This window comes from Diplotaxodon limnothrissa, unplaced genomic scaffold (assembly GCF_057381915.1).
Source record: "Diplotaxodon limnothrissa isolate DT_005_m unplaced genomic scaffold, D_limnothrissa_male_GT1.1 unmapped_scaffold_7, whole genome shotgun sequence".
Classification (NCBI taxonomy): Eukaryota; Metazoa; Chordata; class Actinopteri; order Cichliformes; family Cichlidae; genus Diplotaxodon; species Diplotaxodon limnothrissa.
This window is the reverse complement of record NW_028188561.1, coordinates 536,574-562,957: the sequence shown is the minus strand read 5'-3', so window position 1 is coordinate 562,957 and position 26,384 is coordinate 536,574. Positions and strand designations below refer to the sequence as shown.

The following is a 26,384-nucleotide window of genomic DNA, read 5'->3' as shown; positions in this document are numbered from 1 at the left end:
TTATTTTTTAAAAATCAACAACATCTGACTTTTTTTCCTCTACTATAAGAACCCAGAGGTTTATTCCCATGATGCACTTCTCTCGTGGAAACATGTAGTCCTCTGAAAGAGACACAAGCCGTCTTTTAGGCCAGGCTTCTTTGCCGGGGCTTAATCCTCAGATATAGCTGGGAATGAAAGATAGAGTTTCTCATTAAAACACCATTAAGATAACATTAAATACTGAAACGTCAAACTTAAGACTGTTAAGTAACAGGATTCTCAAAGCAGTTTTTAAATCTGATTAAAACATGTGATTTAAGGCCAACCTGAAGTAGCAACAGATTGGCAGACTAGACAGTTTAATTCCCGCACATTAGGAAATCTTACCGTCTTATTCTTTATTACATTTTTCTGATATTCTCCTGGGATGCTTTTTTACTTTAACAAGAAAGTTTTAAATGCTGATGTAATGGGACCCTAAACCCAGAAATCTGAACATTTCCTTATGAGTAGCTTCAGTCTAAAATGTTTATACAAGCTCTGCTAAATTTGGCATGGGCGGCTCACCCCCAGAAGGTTTCGGGGAATGTATCCCTCATGGTCACCGCATTGTGCCCACCACCACTCCGTTTCCACCTCATCCTCCCTTCTCAGCACTGTCATGCAGTCACCCTCACTGAAGCAAAGCTCGTCGTCACTCTGAGGCTTATAGTCCCACAGGGCATACACTACACCGTGATTCATCACACCCATCTTCTCCTGAACACCTAAAAAGACAAAAATAGATTAAAAGTTAATGAGTCTGATATTCTTTAAGCTTTTATGTGAAAATGTAATAACCTGAGACAAATTTAAACTACTTTAAGTCCAAGTCCATTTGCTGAAACACAAGCCTCACAAGTCTAGAAAACTTTTACAAAATTGATTTACTTCCTTGATATAACTGGTCTGAACCAAACCCCCTTAAAATGCATGAACCTATTCAACAGTCCTCAAAATCCAGGCAGATCACAACAAGATCCTTATGGCACCCAAGATCTTTTAAATCTCCTAAAGAACAATTAAGCAAATTCCAAACTCACCTGTAACCTGTACAGACACCCATCATAAATCAGTAAATCTCTTGTTGCTACAGAACACGCTCAACCCCTTGAAAGATTTGCGAAATTGTCCTTGAAATCAACAAATGTGTTATGAACTATGAGGCTTATCTCCCTGAACCCCTTTTGTTAATATGTTAACAGGTTTTGTCTCACCATAGAGGAACTGGGAGCACTGGACATAGCCATCTTCCATCTCTTCGCACTTGTCAGCAGCTGTCTGCATGTCACTATATGTTGTGGCGAATACAGCTGCTCCAGACTCGACAAGGAACTTACAGACCTGAACGTTGTTACAGGAGGCAGCACAGTGAAGGGGCGTCCTGGAGACACGAACAGAAGGAGAATGAGTAGTTAGTTAATAAGGACTGGTGCTGTGCCAAATTAATTTGTTTTCTTCCTACCATAGACAATGTAAAAGACAGACATAACATCCGGAAGTTATGTCCGGAGGTGTCACCATGGCTAAGTCCATCTTTTATACTGCCCATGTTTTCTACTGTTTCCTACATAGGCTCACCAGCCGTCACTGTCGGCAGCATTAACATTGACACCAAACTGAACCAAAAACTTGACAATCTCGGTGTGGCCGGCACAAACTGCGTTGTGCAGAGCTGTGATGCCCTCGTCGTTCGGCATACTAGGGTCATCCACCTGAAAGACACACAGTAACATACTGACCATATACCCTGGGGTGAAGAACAATTAAGGAATTTGCAAGTATAAATCTTTTTAGTGGATCTATAAAATAAGTATAGCAGTGTGTAGCTCCCACAATTTTTTGGTACATGTACAATGATAATAATGGGCTATTTTATTCTATTTGTTTTGTGTGACTCACATCATAGATAACCCTCTGGACAAGATCATATTCGCCCTCCAGAGATGAATCCAGTAGCAGGGCCAAAGGGTTGAACTTGACCCGCAAATTGTGGTTGGCTCGCTCTTTGCCAGCTTTATGGAGGTTTGATTTCTTACCCTAAGAAGAAAACAGAACTGCAATAAATTAGAAAAAAAATTGTGTTTGTATTTTAGGCAAACTGGATTTTTAATAACCTCTCAAAATCTGAGTCACCTCACTCACCGGCAGAACTGTGACCTGTCCTGCAACCTCTGGTGGCTGCAGGGGAACAGTATCATCTCCCTCTTCCAACTCCCCGCAGCTGGGGTAAGGTGGGGGTGGGTAAGGAGGGAACTCCTCTAGAAACGGTTCCTGGTGAGCTAAGGTTGATGGACATTTCTCTTTCTCCTTGTCCTTGTCTTCCAGCAGTGATAGCATGCAGTGGCAGGAAGTAGGATCAGAGATGGGTGAGCAAGGGGGTAGTGGGGGTGGGGTCAAACTTTTCTCAGGGAGTGGCTCTTTCAAGTCAGTTTCACTTTCATCCTGAACCCTGGCTACTCCATCTATGCCACCCATCCTGTCCTCATGAACTGTAGGCTGTATATGGATCCCTGCAGAATTAGCCGTCTCCATGGGGATGGTTTCCATAGCAACCAGAGTGGTTTTCTGGTAGAGCAGTTTCTGAATGTTGGGTCCTGCTGGGCCTTCGGGCTCTGTGATTGAGTTGCGTTTCTTCAGGGGTCGGGGTGCATGTTGCAGCCAGCGACGCAGATTATCCAGGTCAGCATCACTGGGGTTCCTGTGAGAGTTTGATATGAAGGGGAGGAGCTTGGTGGGTCTGAGCGGGCAAGGGATACTGTGTTCCGCTGTTTCTCCTCCGATACCTTCAGTGTTACCTGGGCAACTGTTGTCAGCTTCACTTCCGTCAGGTGCACAAAATTCAGAATTGAAGGAATGGTTTTCTGAGCTGATTGATTGCTGCCTGCTGCTGGCTGGAAGGACTGGTTTTCCATACACTAAGAAAAGAAAGAGAATACATGGATTCACAAGACATTTCTCACAGCAAGCTCTATTTGACCTCCATTAAACAAAAGCACAGATTACAAATTACATGTTTGATTATTGTTTGGGGTGAGAGGAAAAAAAACTCCCCCAAAAAACTTCATTATTGATAGATAAGTACCTGTTTTTCCTAAATACTGATACTGAAAAAGCTTGCTTTGCCAATAAACTACAAAGCAAAGGCAAATCAAGTGGTATCTAAATCAGTCCCTGACAACATGCCAGTAAATACCAGTCACAGCTGTTCCCTTCACCTCACATGGTGAAGTTTCCAAAATATAGTCTGAACAAGTACAACATCACAGAGGAAATGCTATCAAGTACTGGGCTATAAGTTTTATTTACATCCATCATGCAGGTATAATTAATGGAGTGAAATACTCCGTATTTTACTTCTAGGAGACAGGCTTATGGCCTGTATTTGTATAGTGCTTTACTAGTCCTTAAGGACCCCAAAGCGCTTTACACTACATTCAGTCATCCACCCATTCACGCACACATTCACACATATTGGTGATAGCAAGCTACATTGTAGCCACAGCCACCCTGCGCACTCCCGGCGCACTGACACAGGCGAGGCTGCCGGACACCGCGCCACCGGGCCTTCTGACCACCACCAGTTTTCTCTGTCAATCGTTCCTAGTTTAGTTATCTGTACAGGGAGTGCAGAATTATTAGGCAAATGAGTATTTTGTCCACATCATCCTCTTCATGCATGTTGTCTTACTCCAAGCTGCATAGGCTCGAAAGCCTACTACCAATTAAGCATATTAGGTGATGTGCATCTCTGTAATGAGAAGGGGTGTGGTCTAATGACATCAACACCCTATATCATGTGTGCATAATTATTAGGCAACGTCCTTTCCTTTGGCAAAATGGGTCAAAAGAAGGACTTGACAGGCTCAGAAAAGTCAAAAATAGTGAGATATCTTGCAGAGGGATGCAGCAGTCTCAAATTGCAAAGCTTCTGAAGCGTGATCATCGAACAATCAAGCGTTTCATTCAAAATAGTCAACAGGGTCGCAAGAAGGGTGTGGAAAAACCAAGGCGCAAAATAACTGCCCATGAACTGAGAAAAGTCAAGCGTGCAGCTGCCAAGATGCCACTTGCCACCAGTTTGGCCATATTTCAGAGCTGTAACATCACTGGAGTGCCCAAAAGCACAAGGTGTGCAATACTCAGAGACATGGCCAAGGTAAGAAAGGCTGAAAGACGACCACCACTGAACAAGACACACAAGCTGAAACGTCAAGACTGGGCCAAGAAATATCTCAAGACTGGTTTTTCTAAGGTTTTATGGACTGATGAAATGAGAGTGAGTCTTGATGGGCCAGATGGATGGGCCCGTGGCTGGATTGGTAAAGGGCAGAGAGCTCCAGTCCAACTCAGACGGCAGCAAGGTGGAGGTGGAGTACTGGTTTGGGCTGGTATCATCAAAGATGAGCTTGTGGGGCCTTTTCGGGTTGAGGATGGAGTCAAGCTCAACTCCCAGTCCTACTGCCAGTTTCTGGAAGACACCATCTTCAAGCAGTGGTACAGGAAGAAGTCTGCATCCTTCAAGAAAAACATGATTTTCATGCAGGACAATGCTCCATCACACGCGTCCAAGTACTCCACAGAGTGGCTGGCAAGAAAGGGTATAAAAGAAGAAAAACTAATGACATGGCCACCTTGTTCACCTGATCTGAACCCCATTGAGAACCTGTGGTCCATCATCAAATGTGAGATTTACAAGGAGGGAAAACAGTACACCTCTCTGAACAGTGTCTGGGAGGCTGTGGTTGCTGCTGCACGCAATGTTGATGGTGAACAGATCAAAACACTGACAGAATCCATGGATGGCAGGCTTTTGAGTGTCCTTGCAAAGAAAGGTGGCTATATTGGTCGCTGATTTGTTTTTGTTTTGTTTTTGAATGTCAGAAATGTATATTTGTGAATGTGGAGATGTTATATTTGTTTCACTGGTAAAAATAAATAATTGAAATGGGTATATATTTGTTTTTTGTTAAGTTGCCTAATAATTATGCACAGTAATAGTCACCTGCACACACAGATATCCCCCTAAAATACCTAAAACTAAAAACAAACTAAAAACGACTTCCAAAAACATTCAGCTTTGATATTAATGAGTTTTTTGGGTTCATTGAGAACATGGTTGTTGTTCAATAATAAAATTATTCCTCAAAAATACAACTTGCCTAATAATTCTGCACTCCCTGTATTTCTAGCCTAGGTTGTCTGGTATCTGGTCCTGTTCATGCCTGGTCTCACCTCAGTGTCCTCAGTGTAATGACAGGATTTCTGCGAGCAGTTTTGTAGAAATGGTGTCTAAAGGACCACTGATGGTTTTTTATAAAGTAATTATTGAAGTTAACTCAGGAAGATCAATTGGAGAAAAAGAGACAAAATAAATATCAGTGGTTCTGAAAGTACATGATGTTACATCTGTGAGATTGTTATGAGTAATTTTTTACTGCTGATCTGCACTGTGTTGGCACATGACATTGAAGAAGACAACGGGATGAATAATATCCTTAAATTAAGGATATAATTCCTCCCCTTGTACACTTTCAGAAAGACATCTGCTGTGATGAAATCTATTCCTCACTGCTGTGTAATCCATTATTGTAGATTGAAATGTTATTAGTAAACGATCAGACAAAACAGGGTTTTCAGGAAATACTGTTAACTGTTCAGTTTCGATCCCATATGTCATAACAAGATCTAGTGTATGATTAAAGTGGTGGGTGGGTTATTTTTTCATTTTGAATACAACGGATTAAATGCATGGATGATAAAATCACCTACAATAATTATCCTATCCGAGCTGAGCACTAAATCAGATAAAAATTCTGAGAAAACAGCCAGAAACCACGAGGCCCAAGTGAACAATAACAAATAAAGCTGTTTGTGTGGCTGTAATTTCAAATAAATTACAACTCTGCCTGTGTCTTTGGTTGATTAATAAGCTGGAGTGGAAGATTGCTGTCACACCCCGACTTATATTATTTAATAATAGACACTATTTTACTCTTTGGTGCATTTGTGGATACTATGTTTTTCTTTTGTTGTTATTTTTTATGTTTAAGTCATTATTTTGCTGATTTTTGGTTTGTTTTTTCTTGGTTTGGGAACAGACACAGTCTCTAAGGGGTTTTGGGGGATAACAGGGGGAGAGAAGCTGTGGAGAGGCGTGTAAGACTGCGACTCTGCTTCCTGATCCCAACTCTCGATAGTCACGCTTTTTTTGTGGGGGGGAAATTATTAGAGACATGGACAGTTTGGTGGTGTGGTGGTGTGAAGAGTGGAGAGGCCAAGGTACTAGTCAGTCGGCTACGAGCTAAGCTAAGGTAGTGAGTCCCTAAAGATGAATGAATACTTTGAATATAATTAGCAGGTTATTCAACAGAAAGTGTGCTTTGGATAAAGCATTTAAGGATTACACTATGTAATAATATAAGTTTTTAGATCAAATTTGAATCGAAATAAGCTACAGAAAACACCACTGTGTGCTGTAACAGGAACAGGAAGTGATGCTCTACCCCAAGACCAAGTGTTGGCAAGTTTGTCGCACACACCTTATTTTTCTGCAACGATGTAAATGCAAAAGCCTCTCCCCTGTTGACTGAATTTTGGTGTTTTGGTGAAATTTTTTAAATTCATATTTTTCTACTAAGACATATACTACATTTTGGTGAATAAGGAGGACCAGTGCTTCCAAGGACCAATCTTACACTGATCAAAATAATCAGAAAAATCCTTTTGGCCATAATTGTGCAGCCCTATCTTAACAGGAAGAGTATTCTAATACACGGGCAATCGTATCAGTGGATTACCTCGGGGCTGGCTCCGAGGCAGTGTTCCTTGGCCACTGTGTTGGTATCCCTTCCCCAGTGTAGCCTGCTGGGTGTACATCGAGTAGATTGAGGAAGCCGCCAGGGTCTGAGGTTTCTGAAGCACAGGTGGGGGACAATCAGAGAGTTCTGGGGTGTAGGGTCGCACAGCAGCAGCTGGAGGACTCTCCTGCTTGTTGGGCAAAGGGAGGGTGTTGCTATGACTGGATAGAATTCCTGGAGCCCTGAGGGGGGCCCCAACTGGCTTCACCTTACCTGGGAAGGTGCCAGTGTTATAGGGGGCTTTGGAGAAGGCTGACAGGCCAGAAGATCGGAATGGTTTGGGCTTGCTGGGAACTGGAGGAGGTGCTGTCAACTTGGAAAGACTTTTGGATGAGACCTGAAAGTAAAATATAGCAAACGTGGAAACACAGGGTTATACTCAGAGATTGATGATATAACTGCAAAATACAGAAAATGAAGCAATAAATCAAATATCAAAATGAGCTGAAATGTAAAATGGCTTTACATTAAAATTGTAAGTGCTCAGCAGCTATTAACCGGTTTGAGTTTGACTTTTCATATTTAGCCTTACAATTATTGTACCGTAATTGTCGGGCTATAAGCCGCTACTTTTTGCACAAGCTTTGAACCCTGCGGCTTTTAGTCAGGTGCAGCTTTTCTATGGATTGTCCATGATTTTTGTGATATCGTAAGAGGATTTGTTTTGTTTGTTCCGCTGTTGTACGGCACTACGTTGCCTGGCGAAAGGGCATGTGATCAGACACACAGTATCGGGGTTCAAGAGTTGTATGTTGGTCACATGTCCGTCCGCCAGGCAACGTAGTGCCGTACGAAGTAGCGCGAAAAACAAACTTCAAAGTAGCACTACGCGTTCAGCGGGAGGCGTGGATGATGAGCGGCGATAAACTTGCGAAAAGCAGGTTATGCTCAACTCCACCGGTGGATTCTGACAGCGTGGAAAAGTGTGAAAACATCCACGATCACCAACGGATTTCGAAGGGCTGGACTGCTGCATGATGGAGAGGAGGACACCGCCACGGCCCTTCTGAGGGTGTTCGACTCTGACACTGACAACGAGGATTTGTTTGGTTTTGAAAGTGACAACGAAGGAAAGAAGCGGAGAGTGGATGACGAAGCCACCCTGAGCCTGTTCGTTTCCGACACTGGAGAAGAGGACTTTGGTGGTTTTAGTGCGCAGGAAGAAGAGAAAGATGGTGGTGAATGACTGACTTTTCTTCTTGTTAAAGCCGTGTCACTGCACCTGAGCCTAAAAGGTAGTCCGAAGCTATTTTTCTGGTGTGCTGTAGGTTATTGTTATGTACTACATTTCTTACTCATTTATGAAGCACAGTATATGTTTCGTACTTGTAATTACCGCTACTTGTACATATACCTAAAAAGTTATGCAAATATGTACCCATAACTTGTTTTTCAAAATATTAATAAAAGGGGTGTGTCTCCAAACAGCCATCTCTTTCCTGACAATTCGCTTTGTGCATATTCTCTTACATATGATAAGTCAACATTGAAACACCTGCGGCTTTTAGTCAGGTGCGGCTAATGTATGTACAAAACAGGATTTTCTCCTGATTTTAGCTGTATGAGATGTAGAGACTAAATGGAAGCCCACTGATACCTGATTGTCCCTGAGCAGGTTCTCTGTGGAACGATTAGATCGTGAGGGGATGGGAGGAGGAATGTCGGACCCAGAGTAGCTCTTGTCTATGGCGGTCTCACCACCTAGAAAAGAGAAAGTAACTCTAACATCCATGGGACTTTGTTTAAACAATTTTCTATCTCCCAGATCTCATTCCTTCTATTCTCAGGTTGATTAGCCTGTCATTTGTACATGGTATTCTATGAATGCATGGATAGACCATCCTTAAATTAGGTTTTCAGTGAATGTCTCAATGTCTCAAAGAATCAGCGTGCCTGAACGTTTATGTGTCAGATTAGAAATGTAGTAACAAATGATTGTAAAGGCATAGAAAGTTTAAATCCTCTTTCTGCAAAAGGTAAAACAGAAACAGGACCTAACTGACCTGAGTTGCGGCAGCTTAGACTCGACATGCGAGGCAGAGTGGAGGCATGCTCGTAACCCCTACTGGATTCGGAAAATGAGCTTTCCCAGTCAAAGATCTTGCTTGTTTTTAAGGTGTTGAAACCTGTGAGGCAGAGATAACTACATCAAGTAGAGTTTTGGTACTAGAAATAGAAGTGACTAACTCAGACTCAAATAGTGTTTCAGCATGCTAGGACAGACTCAAAACATAGAAAAATATATTTCTTACATCACGGAAACATGTACCTGAGGCTGGTTTGACAGGCCTAGGAGGTGGCTTCAGTGATGAATCAGCCATGGGCAGGGTGACAGTGCCATCTGGGTATGCTGGCTTCACCAGAATCTCCTGGCGGACCGGCACAGGTGGCCCCTGAGAGCTTGATGTGGAGGATGACTGGATGTACGGCCCCACCGCTGCCACTCTGGAGCCCATGCTATATTGTGGGGCTGTACAGTCTGAAGCCACCTAGAGTGAGCAGAAATGTTTGACTGCTGCAGCCTTTTCGATCAGTACTTGTATATTAAGCAAACAACAACAAAGCAAAAATAAATGTTTTGTACAAAAAACAAACAAAAAAACCTTGAAATTGTAGAAATCTACTTTTGCTGATATTTTTTTCCTATATAAACTCACTGGCTGGTTCTCATTCTGCTGCAAAGCAGCCTTTTTCTTCCAGAGCCGTTCCCGGAGTTCAACCAACCGACGGTCCATCGCAGCTACTTCCAAGTTCCTTTTGTTCAAGCTGTCTCTCTGCTGCTGCAGCCTGCCACTATGATCCTGATTCAGCTTGTTTCTTAGCTGTTTGGAAAGGAGGGGGTGAGAAGTCAAAGTATGATTGAAAACCAACAGAAAAAATATTGTCTAGAATAATTTATTAGACACTAGGTTTAACCTCCTAGCAACTGTAGCTGGAAGTACTAACAGTGTGAGATAGAGGTATGTACAGCCTGATATCAAATCACTCCCTATATCAGTGGTTCCCAAGCTTTTTTTGCTTTTACGTTTAGTAAACAATTAAACAAATACAAGTTCACTCAGCAGCCGCGGAGCAGAAGCCAGGGGGAGTTGCAGTGACGCGCCCGTGAGCTCCGCCGGCAGCCAGCTGTGCCTGAGTGACCGAGCCCCGGGCCGAGAGGCCGGGGGCACCCCACCTCCGAAGTGGTCCGAGCGAGTCCCAGGTTCCAGGCCCCGATAAGCGGCCGCCAAGGAGTGAGCCGGTGTGTACCTGGATGCCCACCCCCAGACACAAAGAACCACCAACGCACCGACACCTGAGGGAGTCCGCCACTGGCAGGGGAAGTGGTGGTGGGTGGAGATAGGCCTCCAAACCTTGGAGGGCCTGAGGTGTCCCCAGAGAGGTGGTGTCTGATACCCAACCTGACATATAGACACAGACATACAGGCACACACAGACACAAACATCCATTCCCACCCTCATGCTCTCATATGCACTCACTCCACACTCAACCAACGTGGAGACAGACATAAAGAGACGCTGTACACACGATCACACTCCCCAAGCGTACTCTACAAACCGGGTCTAGGTACCCTTGCCCCTGGTGGGGGGAACTGCACCCAGACCCAGGTGGTGTTACCCTTTTCCCTGAGGTGGGGAGAGGCAGACCACCCCGACTCCGTAGCAGCAGGGAGGCCCCACTCCTCCCCAGTCGGACGGCCAACTCCTCCTAGCCCTCCCGCTCCAGCAGGCCGCAGAGAATGGGGGTGGGAGAAGACTCCAAACCTCCCTCCACCCGCTCATTGTAGTGTTGATGCATGTGTGTTCTAAGGTGCAATTAAAACCCAGGAGGGCATGGAGCTACCTGCCAAGGAGCAGCAGGTAAGCGCATAGTCCCTCCTGATAGCCCTCAATGTCTAAGTGTATTTAAAATTGAGAGGTGGGCAACGACGCCAGGGGTGAGGTGTACACCCTGATGGTAATATGGACTCCGTGATTGTGCCCACCCCCAAGATCCTATATGTATGAGTAATGAGAGTGTGAATAATGTGAATGTCTAAGTTGTGGGATAAAATTGAGGCAGAGGCAGCCGGAAGGGGACAGAGGGGGGGGGGGGGGGGTAGCCTCCTCTGCACCCTGGTGACATACCCCTACTCCAAGGCCCTACATGTGTGGGTGGTTGTGGTGGAGCGGGAAGAGGGAGGCAGCTGGAGATGGGGAGGGAAGGAAGGGAGGGGCAGGTAACCCCTCCCTGGGGCCAGCTCCCCCGCTGACCCCAGTAGGCACTCCCACACTCCGCGACCCGCCAGGGAAAGGGGGCCCAGGCCCATCCAGACCGGGGCCCAGTGCAGCAGCGCCTCCCGGCCCCACAGAGCCCGGGACAGTCCACCCAACCCCACCACAGAGAAAACTGCACCCACCCCACCATCCACTCATCTTCCAGTCTACATAAGACAGTAAACGCCCAGGCTGAGATCTTCCTCCACCTCTCCTGTATCTTCCCCTCCTGCAGAGAAAGTCCCTTGTCCATCAGGGAAGTGACAGACAAGGTAAGCGACCCATGTTGTAGGTGACGTCAGACGCCAGAGATTTTGGCGGAGAAAAAAAAAGCAAATGGTAGCATAGAGTTTAACAAAGGTTTTTCAAGCTTCAGTATTACCAAATATACTAATCAATTGTCATATAACTAACATCATCTGTCCTATCACCTTTATCACACTGGATGACAACGGGGAGAGTTTAGACGCTCTCCAAGATTACATCGACCGCTGTTTTCAAGATTTAGTAATGAAGAAGGCCCTGAGTGCATCTTCCCCGGCTAAAACTGAGACGCCGTCATCGAAGAGATGTCGCCCAGCAGACTCCCCCGGTACATCATCGCCTGCCGGCAAAGACATCACAGACATCCTGGAGTCAATCGACAAGCGATTGTCCAGTTTCGATGCGAGGCTGGCCCTGGTGGAGATCTTACACCGGGAATCTAAATCTCTGAGAGAATCCCTGGAATTCAGCCAGCAGCAGGTGGAAACGCTTGCCGCTGAAAATGCCACGCTACGGGAGTCGGTTAAATCTCTCACCGATAACGTGACCCAGCTAAACATTGAAAATAAAAAAATAAAAGAATCCGTTATCAATCTACAAGCCCGTAGCATGAGAGATAATCTTGTGTTTTCTGGTATTCCAGAATCTGCCGGAGAGAACGCAGAGGCAACGGTGAAAAGCTTCATTAAAATCCACCTGAAGCTGCCGGAGGACACCGTAAAGAACATCGATTTCGATAGAGTGCATCGCTTGGGGGGCGTGCGGTCGCGGACCGGGAGACCACGGCCTATTGTGGCCAAATTCGGTCAATTCAAACAAAAGGAACAGGTGAAGAGTCGCGGCAGAGAGCTGAAAGGAACTGACTTCAGCGTGAACGACCAGTTCCCCAAAGAGATCCTGGAACGACGCAAGGTCCTGTTCCCAGTTCGACGTAGCTTTATCCAGAAAGGCTCCCGTGCTGTCATCGCCGTGGACCGGCTCTACGTGGACGGACAGCTCTACAGCGACCCCGGCACCACACCGTGGTTATATTGACTGCACTCCAGATAAGAACCCGCTACACTCTTTTCTTATTCATTCACACTCTCTCCTTTAACATGAGTTTAACCTAGTAATATCAATATGATGTCATAGCAGATATAACACCGTCACCCTCCGTCATTGCTTTAATTGGAATGTTTCCGTTTCGTTTCTTTTTTTTTGGTGTTGCTCACAGTTCATGTGGTTTCTTTCTTTCTCTTGTCTTTCACTGCTGTGATCACCCACTTCCCCACTCACCTACAAACAACACCCTCTATTTCTCCATATTTTCACACCACGATCACGCAAACACATCAGCTCAATGGCAGCACATTCACAACAGCCTCACAGCACGCACAGATTTGCAGGACACATAACACAAGCCACGCTTGTTCATATTAGTGAATATTCACACACATAGTCAGACTTATGGAGCCTCTCACCACACTTCTTTTTCTCTTTCTATTTTACAAACAAGTGATGTTTCCACATCCTCTCCACCTGTCTAAACGAAACACCCAGCGTACATCATTAGACATACACACACAATTATGGGCATGCTGAGGTTTGTCACATGGAATGTAAATGGAGCTGGCTCCAGAGGAAAGAGGTTAAAGATATTTAACCAGCTTAAAAAACTACAGGCTACTACAAAACTACAGATGTTGTTTTATTACAAGAAACTCACAAACCTGTCACAGGTTTAAACGAACTTAAAACACCTGAGTTTCCTAACGTGTTTGCAGCCTGTTATAATTCTAGACAACGGGGAGTAGCAATTTTAATACATAAAAATGTTAATTTTACAGTACTCGATACAGTTATAGATCCAGAGGGTAGATTTCTAATTATTAAACTATCAATATTGAACAAAAAACTATGTATTGTAAGTATATATGGTCCAAATGTTGATGAACCCTCATTCTTCCACGGATTTTTTAGTGCACTCTCTGAACACCTTGATTGCACACTCATTCTTGGCGGTGACCTCAACCTTGGACTAAATAAAGACATGGATAGGCTCAACACAACAGGAACTCAGCGCAATTGGCAGTCCACAAATATAATCAATCAGTATATGAGCGACTTTGGTCTTTGCGATGCATGGCGCTCTCTTCACCCCACCAGTAAGGAATATACTTTTTTCTCGCATGTTCATCACTCTTACTCTCGTCTGGATTATTTTTTGGTCAGCAGCTCACTGCTGTGTGACATTTCAGACACTGAGATTCATCCTATAGCTGTCAGCGATCATGCTCCTGTATCTTTAACACTAATGCACAAGAATAACACTACGCCAAGAAAAAACTGGAGATTTAATATATCACTACTAAAAGATGAAGACTTTATTAAATATTTTAAAAAGGAATGGACTTCATATTTAGACTTTAATGACACTCCCGGAATATCTGCTTCTGTTCTATGGGAAGCAGGGAAAGCTGTGATGAGAGGTAAAATAATTTCTTTCTCATCACACAAAAAGAAAGAAGAAAACAAAAATATTCAGGAATTAGAAAAAACCATCAAATCACTAGAAGAAGCCTACGCGTGCAACCAAGATCAGGAAACATTGAACAAAATATGCAAAACAAAACTAGAATTAAATGAAATTATTAATAAAAAAACACAATTCCTTATACAAAGACTACGCTTGCAGAATTTTGAACACAGTAACAAATCAGGTCGATTTCTAGCTAACCAGCTAAAAATAAAGAAAGAAAAAACAACTATATGTGCTGCTAAAGATTTATCGGGGAACACAATATATGATCCTGGAAGAATAAACAACATTTTTAGGGATTTCTATGAAACTTTATACTCACCACAAATAAACCCATCTAAAAATGAAATTGATCTGTTTCTTGACAACGTAACTCTTCCAAAATTACTAGACAGTGAAGCAATGGAACTGGATTCGCCACTGACGCCAAGTGAACTCCAGGAAGCCCTGATAGGTATGCCCAGTAATAAGGCTCCAGGTCCAGACGGCTTCCCTGCAGAATTCTACAAAGAATTCTGGACAATTTTGGCACCAGTATTCCACGGCATGTTGCAGGAAATCGAGGAAAATGACAGACTACCACCAAATATGAATTCTGCCAACATTAGTCTCCTGCTAAAACCAGGCAAAGACCCTTTATTTCCCTCAAGCTATCGTCCAATTTCTCTTTTAAATGTAGACCTTGAAATAATCTGCAAAGCTCTCTCAAAGAGATTAGAGAAAATGACCCCCCTCTTAATTCATCCTGACCAAACTGGTTTCATAAAAGGTCGGCACTCCTCAACAAACACTCGTAGATTACTTAATTTAATAGACTACTCATACGATAAAAACATCGAAACCATAATATTATCTCTAGATGCAGAAAAAGCATTTGACAGAGTTAACTGGAAATTTTTATTCGCAACTTTACACAAATTTGGTTTTGGAAACTCTTTCATAAACTGGATAAGAATATTATACAATTCCCCAACAGCTCGTATCAGAACAAATGACCAGACATCCTCCAGCTTCTGTCTCCTGAGGGGCACCAGACAGGGATGCCCACTCTCCCCTTCACTTTTTGCAATTTTTATCGAACCTCTAGCAGCAACATTTAGACAGGCTACAACAATTAAGGGCATAAAACAAAATGTAAGAACATAGAACATAAAGTCAGTCTCTATGGGGATGATGTGTTGCTTTTTCTGCAAAACACACAAACCAACCTCTCTGAGGTAATTACTTTAATAAACTGGTTTTCAAGAGTTTCAGATTATTCAATTAACTGGCCAAAATCTACAGTTCTCCCCATTAACTGCTCCTTCCATAATTCTTCCTCTGCCCCACTGCAATCCGGAAATATTAAATATTTAGGTATTAATGTCTCTCCTAAGCTTTCAGACTTAACTAAATTAAACCACATCCCACTTCTAAAGAAAGTAGAAGGCGATCTGACTAGATGGAAATCTTTACCCATATCACTCATGGGAAGGGTCGCCACTATAAAAATGATGATCTTGCCAAAAATAAATTACTTATTTTTGATGATCCCTAACAAACCATCACAAGATTGGTTCAGATCTCTGGATTCATATATTTCCCCAACAAACCATCACAAGATTGGTTCAGATCTCTGGATTCATATATTTCCAAATTCCTTTGGAAAGATAAACCCCCGCGTATCAGCTTAAAAACGCTACAAAGAACCAAGGATAGAGGAGGATTAGATCTGCCTAATTTTTACCAATACTTCTTAGCCAACAGGCTTCAGTTCATCTCAGAATGGTTAAAATATACCTTCTTAGATGAGCCCTGGCTAGATGTTGAACAGGCACTATGCAAGGATCTAGAGATTTCAGACCTACCATTTATTAGCTCAAACATCAAAAGACATGAATGCTTTAAAAGTATCAACATCAGCTTTTCTCTGACAGCATGGTGGGAGTTTCTAAAAATAATGGAATCTTCATTAATCCCATGCAAACGTACACCTATCTGGAATAATCCAGACATATTACAAAACAATAATATGATTAATTTCCCAGAATGGAGTTGTAAAGGAATTAAATACTTAGAACATATATTAGAGGGAACAGAATTTATTCCATTTGACAGACTAGTTGCACAATATGGGATCGACAAGATTTTTAGAATATCAACAAATTAAATCCATAGTAAAAAAGAAATTTAACCTCAGTCAAGTTGAATTACAAACACCACTAAGTGCGGCACATTTTCTTACTCTTAAATCCCCCAAATTATTATCTAAAATATACAGAACACTTTCTAAATTAGATGAATCAATATCCCTTCCTATTGCAAAGTGGGAAGCAGATTTATCAGTCAGCTTAGACCAAAACTTCTGGTCTCAGATTTGCTTAAAAACCTTTAAATTAATTAAAAATCCCAGTCTGCAATTAATACAATACAAAATACTACATAGAGTGCACTATACAGGTCATCGGATGTTCAAGATGGGCTTTACATCTTCCAACAACTGCTCACACTGTCAAGGCAATACACCAGACAATTACATCCACGCTCTTTGGTTCTGTCCACCAGTGCAAAAGTTTTGGCGCGAGATATGTGAAGACTTATCAAAGTGTCTGAAATGTAACATTCCAACTTCCCCCTTAGTGTGTTTGTTGGGCAGCTTAGATAATGTCACTTCAGAAAAGAATATAGCCCATATGGTTTTCACTGCCCTATGCATAGCCAAGAAAACTGTCCTCATGAACTGGAAAAATAAAAATAATCTTAATTCTAACCAATATAGAAATTATCTATTAGATCATATTAGTCTTGATACAGCCTCTGCCACCACATCAGATCAATTGCTCTGGGGTCCTTTTATCAGCTCCATCACCTAGTGGGGGTGGGGGGTCATAGTTTGGTCCCGCCTTCACTGTTGTGATTGGTGTGGGGGTAGGGACAGGCTTAGGGCGTCGGGGGGTTCCCCGGAGGCATCTTCCTTGGGGGGCTCAACCCGGGGTAGCGGTCATGTCCGGTTAGGGGCTCTGTTGGCTCTCAGGTGACTATTTCCTCGCGGCTGCGTGCAGCAGGGCTAGGGGAGGGTCTGTGCTGACGGACGTGGGTTACTGACCTGGTAGCCTGGCTGCCCCTGGGTGGGTCCGGGACGGGCGTGAGGTTCTGGGGGCGCTCCGTCTCTGGGCTGGGGCCCGGGCCGGGCCTCGGGGGCTTGGGTCCTGGTTGGTGTGTTGCCGGGGTTGTGGGCGGGTGGGTGCATGGGGGCCCAGCCCTGGAGCAGGGTGCCGCCGGTGCGTCGAGCCACCTGGAGGGCTCTACAACTGGTGGGGGAGATGGTCACTACCCGGCTTTCTTTAGACCGCGAAGGCCGGGTTCTCAGGTGGAAGCAGCCTCTGAATTTGGACACCCCCGCTGTTTCCGGGCTGGCCAATAATAACGGTGACATTTAACGTATTTTATCTGATAAATAAACACTGTAAAATGCATTTATCACCCTAAATTACTAAAATATCGATATTTTAATGTGAAAATCGATTCTAGAACAGAAATGATTGGTATTGGAGGAACCGATATTTCAGGATCGATCCACACATCACTACCCCTAACTTTCAGTAGCTGTTGAAAGGATAAAGTTGTGGTATATCAGTGGTTATAAATACCATTATTACTTTGGGATTAGTTTAACACAAAGTTAGTGCTGATCTGGGAGCATTGCTGTGAGTCACAGTGCGCAGCCTAAAGGTCCTTTCACATCGGCGGCAGCATGTGCTGCTAATGCTAACTAAAGGCCAAGGATCCAGAATTTGTTGCGCTGGCTGTTGAGCTCTGTGGGTTTTTGCAGCAGCTCTACCTGTACTAGATGCACCTGCTCCTTGTCGTTTCTATCTCTGACTTTATGTCCTCTACAAGAGTTTGGGTTTTTTTTGCTGGTCCTTCAAATGTTCAGTAAAAACATGTATGCTAATTCATAACGAAGAATGCTTTGTAACTATCCCCACTAGTGAAGACTGTCATTTCCACAACACTGCCCCCCCTCCCCACCCCGAGGTCCGCAGCGCTGTTGAAAAGGCTCTAGAGGTCCCTGTATTAAGCACGTAAACCTGTCACACAAAAATCACCAAACTCGGACGACCACAGACTGTTTTCCCTTGTGGTGATGAAGGAAAACGCTGGGCTGGCATGTAAAAGGGCATTTATTCCCTTCAAGGACCTGAAGCTCCATAAAGCACCCCTCCAATAGCCAAACCTATCTGTTCTCTGATTGGATAGTTAAATTTGTGATTGACATGACATTGGCCAATCAGATGAAAGGAAGAAAAATAGGGTCAAAATTCGTACTTGTAACTTGAAACTTGAGTGCAGAGTTTCACGTGTATTTTTGGCTCAGTTCACACACAAACCTTTTTTACACACATACGAATTCGTTTTACACATACAAATCCTGATTTACAAATACAAAATATTTATGACCACAATTTGAGCCCATATAGTTGGTCATTATAAGAAGTGTTTGTGACCTAAACATCAAGAATGTGGGATACTGTTTGTCTGTGATTTGGAGAACCCAGTTCGTGCTCCCGACGCAGGGAAAACCAATTCTGCAGGGGAGGCCTATCTTGGCCTTGTGCAGGTAAAGCCAAAGGGAAGATATGCTTCACAATATTTTCTAGTCTTTGGCTTGGAAGGCAGTTGGTTTGGAAACATATTTGGCGATGCTTCATACCCTGCTTTGCATATGTGTGGAAGCCCCGCCAAAAACCTGTCCATTATGCTACCATGCCCCCCCCCCCTGCAATGGCTCTGCACCCCCCCCCCTCCCCAGGGGGCGGGCCCCACACTTTGGGAACCTCTTCTTGAGACTTAAGTCATGACACACTTCTCTCCCCAACATAAGTTGCCAATATACACTCAACAAAAATATAAACGCAACACCTTTGTTACTGCTCCCATTCCCTATGGGATGGACGTAGAGACCTAAAATTCATTCCAGATACACAATATAACCATCCCTCCCAAACAGTGGTCACAAATCAGTCCAAATGTGTGGTAGTGGGCACATCTGCTATATTGAGATAATCCATCCCACCTCACAGGTGTGCCACATCAGGATGCTGATCTGACATCATGAGTAGTGCACAGGTGTACCTCAGACTGCCCACAACAAAAGGCCACCCTGGAATGTGCAGTTTTGTCTCACAGCAAAATGCCACAGATGCCACAAGCAATGAGGGAGCGTGCAATTGGCATGCTGACAGCAGGAATGTCAACCAGATCTGTCGCCCGTGCATTGAATGTTCATTTCTCAACCATAAGCCGTCTCCACAGGCGTTTCAGAGAATATGGCAGCACATCACACCGGCCTCACAACCGCAGACCTCGTGTAACCACACCAGCCCAGGACCTCCACATCCAGCAGGTTCACCTCCAAGATCGTCTGAGACCAGCCACCCAGACAGCTGCTGGAACAATTGGTTTGCACAACCAAACAATTTCTGCACAAACTGTCAGGAACCGTCTCAGGGACGCTCAACTGCATGCCCGTCGTCCTCATCGGGGTCTTGACCTGACTCCAGCTCGTCGCCGTAACAGACTTGTGTGGGCAAATGCTCACATTCGATGGCGTCTGGCACGTTGGAGAGGTGTGCGCTTCACGGATGAATCATGGTTCACATTGTTCAGGGCAGATGGCAGCTGAGAATGTCCCAGTTCTTGCATGGCCAGCATACTCACCGGACATGTCACCCATTGAGCATGTTCGGGATGTGCTTGACCGGCGTATACGACAGCGTGTACCAGTTCCCACGAATATCCAACAACCTCGCACAGCCATTGAAATGGAGTGGACCAACATTCCACAGGCCACAATTGACAATCTGATAGACTCCATGTGACGATGTGTTGCACTGCATGAGGCAAATGGTGGTCACACCAGATACTGACCGGTTCTGGGTCCCCAGACCCCCGATAGCGCAAAAAACTGCACATTCCAGGGTGGCCTTTTGTTGTGGGCAGTCTGAGGTACACCTGTGCACTACTCATGATGTCAGATCAGCATCCTGATGTGGCACACCTGTGAGGTGGGATGGATTATCTCAATATAGCAGATGTGCCCACTACCACACATTTGGACTGATTTGTGACCACTGTTTGGGAGGGATGGTTATATTGTGTATCTGGAATGAATTTTAGGTCTCTACGTCCATCCCATAGGGAATAGGAGCAGTAACAAAGGTGTTGCGTTTATATTTTTGTTGAGTGTAGTTAAAGGTTTTTAGTCTTTTTAAAAAATATTTTCACATATCTGTGTTTATGTTTTTAGCTCCTATAACTGTGCCTTGCCTAGCCAGAGAACCAAACTGTCTTTCATTAAACAAACGAATTTAAATTAAAATAGTAATATTTAGACCCACACAGCATGCTCATCCAACTACTAATTTGGTTCTTAGTTGCTGAAGAAGATCCACATGTTAGAAAAAAAAAGAGTTATTCAGGAAAACGAAAATATTTCCGCTGCATACAGACTAAAATAAAATTTTCCTAACAGGAGTGTAAGGGATTTATGCTAACTTTATGCTAATGCTAAAATAAGATATTAAAGTTTCAGATAGGGTTTTCTTTTTTTTGGGGGGGGGGGGGGGGGGGGGGGGGGGAGTCACCAAATATATTGTACACACTTTTTAAATATTTGAATTATTACAAACAACATTTGTGAAATTACAGCAGTGTAATATCCTGCAAAATAATCGGCTAACTAAATCTGCAACCAGGTAACCGAACTTGCTAGCAAACCTGAGTAACTTGCTAAACATTATAGCTTATTAATCAAAACACAACAAAATTGTAAGAAAAAACAGGAGAAAGTCAATTCTTGTAGTCTTTCTAGTGTCCTGATGATTCATTCCAATCTTTTAGTAATATTTCCCTCAAAACAATTTTCAGAGTTACTCATCACTTATTGTAGCCACCTCACCTTTTCTGGCCGACTTTTGCTGGATCAGCGTTTGAATCATCAACCAGCAAGATGTGGTACTCCCTGTATGCAGAGAAATACAGTCTTCACCACAAAATTACACCACAGTGGTTAATAATAATCTCCATTCACATAAAAGCTGAGGGTGAGTTTAGCTCTTACTGTTTTAAATGTAAAAGTAGCTCCAGTCAGCTGAACCAAAGACAGAGGCAGTGTTGCCAACTCCTCAGTAAGGAAAATTGCTATTGGTTGTCCTAAAAGTCGCTAGAAGTCAAATGACGTCATTGTCTAATTTGCATAATTGGTCATGCTAATCTAATTGTAACCTATGTTGTTGGAGAGAGAAATAACATCATGGAAGAGACATAATGTGAGTAAAAAACGTCCTAAATGCATTTAGAGTTTATTTAGAACTACATATTAAATTTCTTTTAGCAATTATTGTTTTTTTTAATGTCACAATTCCAACCCTGCTCCTTTACCCGGGCTTGGACTGGCAAAAGTGACCCGAAATAGGCACTGTGGTGGAGTTACTTTGTGTGTGTTTCACAGCAAAATCTCCAGTGTTAAATTAACACTAGAGAGTGTCTATATGGGTCCACACCTCTGAGTGTTAAATACAACACTGTTGAGTGTTAAATTAACACTTTTGACAGTGTTATATGTTTAAAAGTAACCTAGTCAGTTTTGAAGATTAACAATGGCTAACACTGAGCAGTGCTGATTTTCTAACACTGGAATATTTCTAACATTTTGAGTTATTTTCCTCAACAAAGCCCCCAGGGGGGCTAGGAGGAGGAGTTGGCCGTCCGACTGCGGTCTGGAGTGTGGGGCCTCCCTGCTGCTGCGGAGTCGGGGCGGTCTGCCTCTCCCCACCGCAGGGTTCGTAGACCCGGTTCGTAGAGTACGCTTGGGGAGTGTGATCGTGTGTACAGCGTCTCTTTATGTCTGTCTCCACGTTGGTTGAGTGTGGAGTGAGTGTATATGAGAGCATGAGGGGGGGAATGGATGTTTGTGTCTGTGTGTGCCTGTATGTCTGTGTCTATATGTCAGGTTGGGTATCAGACACCAAGGTTTGGAGGCCTATCTCCCCCCACCACCACTTCCCCTGCCAGTGGCGGACTCCCTCAGACATCGGTGCGTTGGTGGTTCTTTGTATCTGGGGATGGGCGTCCAGGTACACACCGGCTCACTCCTTGGTGGCCGCTTGTCGGGGCCTGGAGCCTGGGGCTCACTCGGGCCACTTCGGAGGTGGGGTGCCCCCGGCCTCTCGGCCTGGGGCTCGGTCACTGAGGCACAGCTGGCTGCCGGCGGAGCTCACGGGCGCGTCACTGCAACTCCCCCTGGCTTCTGCTCCGCGGCTGCTGAGTGAGCCCTCATCTGGGACTCTCCTCAGCTCTTTCTGGGACAGTGGCGCGGCTGCCCCTCTGTTGGTCTTCCTTGGTCTCTTGTGTTCTGAGGGCCTCTGGATGTCTGGAGTTTTGATATCCTCCATACCTGCTTCATGCCCTGGGGGACGGGGCTGTGGCCCCCCCACACCCTCTAGCAGATCATTACATGAAGGAACCTTTTAAAAAAACAAGCGCGTCCATGCTCACAGGTGTACACACGGGTGCTCACACACACAAACTACACCCTTTTTGGCTCCTACCTCAAAGCACACTGTGTTCTGTTGATCTTATGTGCTGCACAATAATGTTTAATATTTAGTATTTACTGTCATATTCCCATATATCATTGTGATGTTGTTTATTCTATTACTCTTGTTTTCTTCTGCTTGTTTTCTTTTTTCTTTCTCAACAGGTGATCCAGGTGATCGATATATGCATTTTTTTTCTTTTTTTTTTCTTCTGCCCATTCTGTTGGTTTTTGTTTTTTGCCCTTCTCCCCCGTCCCTCTTCTCAGCTGTTTCTCTTTCCCTCTTTCTTTCTCCCCTTCTTTCCTCCAGTCAAGTCTGTCCCGTATTCAGCAAGTGAAAATAAAATAAACAATAAAAGGTGAATCAAATGGACCATTATGGCAAGGCTGGGATGGTCAATTTGGTAAAGTAAATCCGTTGGGCATCTTTCTTTGCCTTTAGACAATAATTCTGATGGCAAAAAGAGCCAAACGGGACAGGAAAAAAAAAAAAAAAAAAGAGAACTTTTCCCCAACTCAGCCAATGGACCTCTGTATGATAAGGAATGTCGGCAAACTCTGAATCTATTTCCTGCACAAAAGACTGAAATTTACGGTAATTTAAACCTTTAGCTAGAATACAATTGACCTTTTGCGTTACAGTACTCATTACATGCTCCATTTTTAGGACATTACTACACAGCGTTTGCTGGTGTATGATGCAGTGATATGCTGTTAACTCACCCGTATGTTTCACATCCTGCATCTTTTACTCGAATCCTGCCGAATACTTCTCTTTTTTCACCACACATTGCGGGTGCTCTATCTGTTGTAAGTCCAACAGGTTTGTCCCAGGGCAGACCTGGATGACCTCTAATTTTCTGCTTTTTAAATTCAGATAAAACTGAGGTTATTCAGCCCTGAACATTTTAGAAATATGGTATCTAACCAGATTCTTACTCTGTATGGCATTACCTTGGCCTCCAGTAACACTGTGAGGAACCGTGAAGTAATTTTTGACCAGGATATGTCCTTCAATGCACATATTAAACAAATATGTAGGACTACTTTCTTTCATTTGCGCAACATCTCTAGAAATCCTGTCTCAGCACGACGCTGGAAAACTAGTTCATGCATTCATTACTTCTAGGCTGGTCTACTGTAATTCTTTATTATCAGGATGTCCAAAAAAACTGCCTGAAAAGTCTTCATTTAATCCAAAATGCTGCACAAGAGTACTGACGGGGACTAGAAAGAGAGAGCATATTTCTCCAGTACTGGCTTCTCTTCATCGACTCCCTGTTAAATCCAGAATTGAATTGAAAATCCTGCTCCTCACATACAAGGTCTTAAATAATCAGGCCCTCATCTTATCTTAATGACCTTGTAGTACCATATCACCCTTTTAGAGCACTTTGCTCTCACTCTGCAGGCCTACTTGTTGTTCCTAGAGTATTTAAAAGTAGAATGGGAGGAAGAGCCTTCACTTTTCAGGCCCCTCTTCTATGGAACCAGTTTGGATTTTGGAGACAGACACTATCTCAACTTTATTTAGTTTAGGCTTAAAACTTTCCTTTTTGCTAAAGCATATAGTTAAGGCTGGATCAGGTGACCCTGAATCCTCCCTTAGTCATGCTGCTGTAGGTGTAGGCTGCTGAGGGATTCCAATGAGGCATTGAGCATTTCTTCTTCAGTCACCTTTCTCACTCACTATGTATTAATAGACCTCTCTGCATTGAATCATATCTGTTATTAATCTCTTTCTCTCTTCTGTCTTTATCCTGTCTTCCTTCTCTCAGCCCAACCGGTCGCAGAAGATGGCCCCGCCCCTCCCTGAGCCTGGTTCAGCCAGAGGTTTCTTCCTGTCAAAAGAGAGTTTTTCCTTCCCACTTTGGCCACAGTGCTTGCTCATAGGGGTCATATGATTGTTGGGTTTACATCTGTATGTATTATTGTAGGGTCTACCTTACAATATAAAGTGCCTTAAGGCGAATGTTGTGGTGATTTGCCGCTATATAAATAAAATTGATTTGAACCGAATTTTCTCCACAATAGATGTGTGTCGTTTGTCTTCAATGATGAGGTATCTGGAGACTGCTGTCTTCAAAAGTGTTTTGTCATGCTCAATGATGTTGTTTGACCACTGTCACTTTTCTGCAGCCATTGGTATAGCTAATTTGATTCCACCCCATGTTTTATAGGCAATCTGAGTTTGGTTAAGTCACCCTAGCACTAGTGGTTTTAACTTAATCCAGATTAATTTAGTACAAGACTCAATAGTCCAGGTGGTAGTAATCACTGTGTTTCAGAAAGGGGATTATCAAGAACTGATTAACAATTATAGATTATATAGACGCATCTTTGTTCCCTACAAGAATTATGAGGAAACACTACACAATGTGTTACTCTTCTATCACTCCCAGTTTCAACATTTTGCCCATTTTCTTCTGAACAATTTGCCTGTTGTGCTCGAGTCAGGCTATGAATGCATTATCACCCCAGGCTGCATTTCAAAATAGCACTCTATAAGCAAAGTAATGTCAGGCAGGGGGGAGAACAAATGTGCAAACCGCTGCAAAATTGAGGTCACTTTTTCTTTTGTTAGATTAACAAGTTCAATGCGGCTCCCTATGTGGATGAGAGCAAGTGGTTCAGAAGATGTGGTAGATTGTGGTGCTTGGTCTTTCCCCCAGTGGTAGGACATCTATGTACATTCTGATTAAGTTATGAAGTTTATGTGAACTTATTAGCCTTATGATTTTACAACTGAAACTTGTGTAGATATAGGACCAAATGGCATCAAATGGTTTGACTGTATAGTACAACATACCCCAAAACTTCAACATTTACATACTGACATTATATCTTAAGCTTTGATTTTTACTTCTTCAAGAAGCATGTCTCCTTTCTTAATTTGACTGATCTCACATATGGTGGAATTATATAATGTCAAGTCTGAGAGCACCAGTGATTCCAGAAAATAAAGGTGACAGTAACTCATTAGATGATCACTTTTAATTAAAAACTCTTTCATGCACCTTATTTTCTGAGACTTTCTCTCGCCATTTCTTTGAGGACTCTGTGGATTTTTCCTTCTTTTATTTCATAATCTTAATTCGCTTCCCCAGAGGCTCTGCCTGTATCTTTTCTTCCTTCCTTTTCCTTTTGCCGCTCATCTTCTCCTGAGGATCTGCCTGTATCTTTTCTTCCTTCCTTTGCCTTTTGCTCCTCATCTTCTCCAGAGGCTCCTGCTGTACTTTTTCTTTTCTCTTTTCTACTTTGGCTTCACTCTTCATCTTCTCCAGAGGCTCCTGCTGTACTTTTTCTTTTCTCTTTTCTACTTTGGCTTCACTCTTCATCTTCTCCAGAGGCTCTGCCTGTATCTTTTCTTCCTTCCTTTGCCTTTTGCTCCTCATCTTCTCCAGAGGCTCCTGCTGTACTTTTTCTTTTCTCTTTTCTACTTTGGCTTCACTCTTCATCTTCTCCAGAGGCTCCTGCTGTACTTTTTCTTTTCTCTTTTCTACTTTGGCTTCACTCTTCATCTTCTCCTGAGGCTCTGCCTGTATCTTTTCTTCCTTCCTTTGCCTTTTGCTCCTCATCTTCTCCAGAGGCTCCTGCTGTACTTTTTCTTTTCTCTTTCCTACTTTGGCTTCACTCTTCATCTTCTCCAGAGGCTCCTGCTGTACTTTTTCTTTTCTCTTTTCTACTTTGGCTTCACTCTTCATCTTCTCCAGAGGCTCTGCCTGTATCTTTTCTTCCTTCCTTTGCCTTTTGCTCCTCATCTTCTCCAGAGGCTCTGCCTGTATCTTTTCTTCCTTCCTTTGCCTTTTGCCGCTCATCTTCTCCAGAGGCTCCTGCTGTACTTTTTCTTTTCTCTTCCCTTCTTTGCCTTCACTCTTCATCT

General features: G+C 43.5%; 1 protein-coding gene across 1 annotated transcript; it reads right to left on the bottom strand.

Moving 5' to 3' along the window:
• Positions 1-125: 125 nt before the first annotated feature.
• Positions 126-26,382, bottom strand: LOC146606797 (apoptosis-stimulating of p53 protein 2-like). The gene is made up of 12 exons (XM_085349380.1): positions 25,618-26,382; positions 9,539-9,703; positions 9,151-9,370; positions 8,885-9,007; positions 8,479-8,582; positions 6,822-7,218; positions 2,167-2,939; positions 1,924-2,061; positions 1,603-1,736; positions 1,239-1,405; positions 550-749; positions 126-167 (listed from the first exon to the last, which is right to left on the bottom strand). Exons 1-12 carry the CDS (start codon positions 26,380-26,382, stop codon positions 126-128), a joined length of 3,228 nt encoding a protein of 1,075 aa, XP_085205506.1.
• Positions 26,383-26,384: the final 2 nt, after the last annotated feature.